The sequence below is a fragment of the Engystomops pustulosus genome, chromosome 7 (genome assembly GCF_040894005.1).
Source record: "Engystomops pustulosus chromosome 7, aEngPut4.maternal, whole genome shotgun sequence".
NCBI classification, from domain to species: Eukaryota; Metazoa; Chordata; class Amphibia; order Anura; family Leptodactylidae; genus Engystomops; species Engystomops pustulosus.
Genome location: NC_092417.1, coordinates 40225458 through 40229785, shown reverse-complemented (window position 1 = coordinate 40229785; position 4328 = coordinate 40225458). Strand labels below are relative to the sequence as shown.

At 44.3% G+C, this 4328-nt stretch overlaps 1 protein-coding gene across 1 annotated transcript; it reads right to left on the bottom strand.

Moving 5' to 3' along the window:
- Positions 1–393: 393 nt before the first annotated feature.
- Positions 394–3246, bottom strand: SSTR1 (somatostatin receptor 1). Its single transcript, XM_072115558.1, has 2 exons — positions 2577–3246; positions 394–2472 (listed from the first exon to the last, which is right to left on the bottom strand). Exon 2 carries the CDS (start codon positions 2438–2440, stop codon positions 1334–1336), a length of 1107 nt encoding a protein of 368 aa, XP_071971659.1. The 5' UTR covers positions 2441–2472; positions 2577–3246; the 3' UTR covers positions 394–1333.
- Positions 3247–4328: the final 1082 nt, after the last annotated feature.

The window sequence follows — 4328 nt, the reverse complement described above, 5'->3', positions numbered from 1 at the left end:
TTTGGTTCAGATTTTTTCCCCCTGAAACAGCGCCACTCATCTCCGTAGGCAGTTTCTGGTACTACAACGCCTACTATTGGGTTGCAATACCAAAGACAAATGTGGTGCTGTTTGTGCTAGAGCTGGTCAATAGTTTGATTCAAGGAAACTAGACCACAAAAGGCAACGAGGAATATTCAGTATCCTTCAGGACGTACCTTAGTAAAGAAATAATTCACCACATTCTGGTTTTCCTAGGAAACATCCCGCAGCGTTCCTCCCCTGACCTCATAAAACCATGTTCTATATCATTTCATAGACAGCGGAGGCAGATAACGCATCTGTGCAAATATTGAGCAGTAACATTCCAGTTAGACAGAATTCACAAGTAAAAGCAAATATAAGAATGTGTTTTATTAATCTGTGGATCCTGAAGAATTTGCATTACAATCCAGTGAGAAAACGTATAGCAGGGTTTTTGCATAAATGTTTTTTTTTTCCAGTTTAGACACAAAACCCTCACGTGGAACCATTGGTGCACATACAGGATTGTCACAGCCACCGGAGTGGGGGGGGGAGGGGGTGGTTTGGCACATTATAAGAGGCACAATGAAGCACCTACAGTAACTTTACTGACAAAAATAATACATCTTCTCCACATTCTAATACTAAAGCACCAAAAACGAAGCAAATTGCAACAATTTGCTCAGTAGCAGCAGAATTGTGCGTTTCTACGTCTCAGTTTCGTAAAAGACCTGTAAACTATTGGTAAAATAATAAGGCAGAAACAAGAGACTGAGAACAAAAACACATTAATTGTAAGCGGTGATGAAAAGAGGGTAGAAAATATCAGAATCCCCTCTGACACAAATACAATAGCACAAAAGCAAAACTGATGTGCTAAAAATACGCAAAGTATACAACCGGGAAGAAACAAAGAAAGTGACTAAAAAGCTATGGAATATTGGATGAGGCTGTCATTATCTAAATATAACGGACAGGACGGGTCATACATTCAGCTGAAGACATTGGGATGCCAAGGACTATCCAGACTTGCAGGTCACCCGGAATGGGGAAGGGACAAAGGGGGGGGGTTAGAATAGGGGCTTATCCTACATGATCAGGATATCATACATATCCATGTAAAGCTTATATTATGCGGTTTATCATCATTTACAACATAAGTGCAATATCGCAACACTGCCTTAATATCGTATTATAAACCACTTTGTAATAAGGATAGTTCCCCATCAAAACAGTCTTCGCAGATGTCCCACTTGTGACTATTGTAGGAATCCTGGAGAATGCAAATATTCATTTACTGAGAACAGTTTTACATTGGCCTCTGCACATGTCAGTGGGTCCTTGAGCTGCAGGTGCCATTGCGATAGGTGCTGCCCGTTGTCAGCATGCCGTTCTGTAAATCCTCAGCACTGTATGCCCTACTTTTCAATGCAGTGGCATAATAGTCTACCGGTTCTTCGGTGGCATTTTCCATCCAGCTGAGGCATAAAACCTTCTGGAAGGACCTTCTGAAATTGTCTGAGAGGACACCATACAAGAAGGGGTTTGCACAACTGTTGGCATAGCCAAGTGCAACGGAAAGTTGGCTGACTGTCGTGTCCCCCTTCCTGGCAAAAACACCCACTAGCTGTACAACATAGAATGGCATCCAACAGACCACGAAAACTGTCACCACCACAGTCACCATGAGTGTGAGTTTACGCTCAGACCTCCGGCGTTGCTGCCATCCAGCTTTGAGGGCGACAACTCTCATTTTTGTAATGATGAGAATATAGCATAAGCAGATGGCAGCCATTGGTAGCAGAAAGCCCATCAAGAAGGTGTAGAGGACAAAGACCACCACCCATCGCTGTGAGGGTTCTGGCATATGCACATTGCATGCAACTGTCCCATCACTGTTCGGTGCAGTGCTGGAGAAGATTACAATAGGCAAGATGATGAGCATTGAGAAGAGCCAAACTCCAAGGTTCACCATTTTAGCCACACTCGGTCGCCGGTAGCGTGCTGCACTGATGGGATGTACCACAGCCACGTATCTGTCCAAACTGAGAACAGCCAAGCAATAGACACTGGTGAACATGTTCATGGCATCCAAGCTAAGAACCAACCTACAAAGCAAAGAGCCAAATGGCCAGTGCCGAAGAAGGGTAGATGTCACCAGAAAAGGCACGCTCAGCATAAGAAGTTCATCAGCGATGGCCAGGTTCAGAATGTAGATATTAGTGGCTGTCTTCATCTTGGCATACCGCAAAATGACATAGATGACCATAGAGTTACCACATAATCCCACAATGCAAACTAAAGAGTACACAAAGGAAATGAAGATGGCAATGCCAGGGGAGTCTGAAGAAGTGTTATTCCGAGAGTTGTTCCCCCAGGTTGACTCTGCTGTACTCTCAAGAAACCCCATCATTAACGGCGTGTCATTTTGTAGCATCTTGGAAAACACTTGCAAAGACTGTGGTTTGTCTACAAAAAAAATTCCTACTTTAGTTTTTTAGATGTGATAAAGTTGCTCATAAACATAATCCGGTCAAGCATAAATCTGGCATGGTTTCAGATCAGTCACTTACAGCACAGCAGAGGTATTCAGTCTGTCATCTTCTTGTCTCCTTAGAAGGCAGTATCCAAGGTGGACGTCGGATGAAAGGTTGTCACCAGCAGGTCCCTTCAGGAATGCATAGTGATGGAGGAGCTCTGCTGCCAGACGCTCACAATCTACTCCCGCAGTATTACTGGGAAGCTCTGGAGCTGAAGGATTGCTTCCAGTCAGTAGCTCGGATGCAGGGGATGAAGGAGGAGCAGTGTCTGATGAATTTGCTCATCTGAAGGCATCAGTTCTTGGATAGTAGCTAAAGCTTGAGGAGCACAGCTGAGGGGCTCCAGCACTGCAGACTGAGAGCATGCAACATGCTGCAGGAGAAAACAGGGAGGTCCTAGCCCTGGAGAGTGGGGAGGAGAGACATGACTAGGTTGGCATCTTCACTTGGGACTACTGTTTGCCTTCTCTATCTTTATAGCTTTCTCTTTTGTTTAACCCTTTCCCTCCTGAACCTCCTAACTAGAGCAATCTGTCATCTAGAAGATCAATGATTCTATTCTGGTCTGATGTTCACTTTTCCTCTGCGTGACTTACAAAATCTTTTTCTCATTAACATTTTTATCTGTGGTTCAGATACCTGCTGGAGTACACACTAGAAGAGCTGCGGATGCTGCACAGTGTAGCGGTGTATCCCTCTGAGCATGCAGCGCCGACTCCGCTACTGATAAGAGATGTTTTATATGGAAAATGAGTCCAGAGCAAAATCTGATTCTTATCTGTTCCACATGATGTAACACAGGAGAAATAACTGCGGTTTAACCCCTTCTCTCCATTTTTTACGCCTCCCTAAATGGGGCACATTTACTTACCCGTCCCGTCGCGATCTCCGAGGTGCGTTGTCCGACTAGGATTCGGAGCTGCCACAAATCACTAAGATCGTGTGTCCAATTTCCTGCATGTGTCTCTCCCCGCTCTGGTCCACCGGAGTTCACCATCTTCTTTCCGATGCATGTAAGTGCTTGGCTTGCGACACAGTTTTGAATGTGAAATCCTGCGCCTTGTCCGAATCTGTCGGATCGTCCGGCAGTCCGCGACCCTGATTTCTGTTGTATGAAAGTCGGCGGCAAAATACAATCGCGTGCGCCACAATCAGCTTTTAAATGCGGCGCAAACAGTAATCGTCGGAATATCCCACGTTTGTGCGGTCTGCGGACCCTTAGTAAATGAGCCCCATTGTCTTTGGATGTGCAGAGAAAATAAGCAGTTCTGTAGCAGTTCTGTCAAGTTTTAGGATTGGACGTGGTCACATAGATTAGAAAACTGGATGGACTGTGATGTGGTATTAAGATTTTAAGTAATCTTATTATAAAAATTTGTGGAAAAAATGTATATTTTATGTAGGTCTATTAACTATTCAAATAACAAATCACACGTCCTATCAATGGGGGAGGAGGGTTTTATTGTAATTTAATTGTTTGGATGTAACTACACAGGGGAATAACTAGGAGAGGTCGGGTCCTATTAATTTCTTAATGGGACCCCCTTCCCCTTACACATAAAAGAATACACATTTGTAGAGTTATACACACAAGGCAGTAGTGCCATCTAGATACTCATGTAACATGTCGTCTCCATTGGTTAAAGAACTGAGCAGAATTTTTAGCAGAATGTACATTAGTACTCGAGCAGCCCTCTATGGCTATATAGAAAGCTGTATACAGCTGGGTCAGGGGCCTTTGTGGGGAAGTTTGTGCCCCGCGATGTAAGCCCTGCCAGGCCCCCT

What these genes read in the sequence shown, in the direction of transcription:
- SSTR1 (XM_072115558.1), bottom strand. Translation starts at nt 2,440, where the DNA reads ATGCTACAAAATGACACGCCGTTAATGATGGGGTTTCTTGAGAGTACA.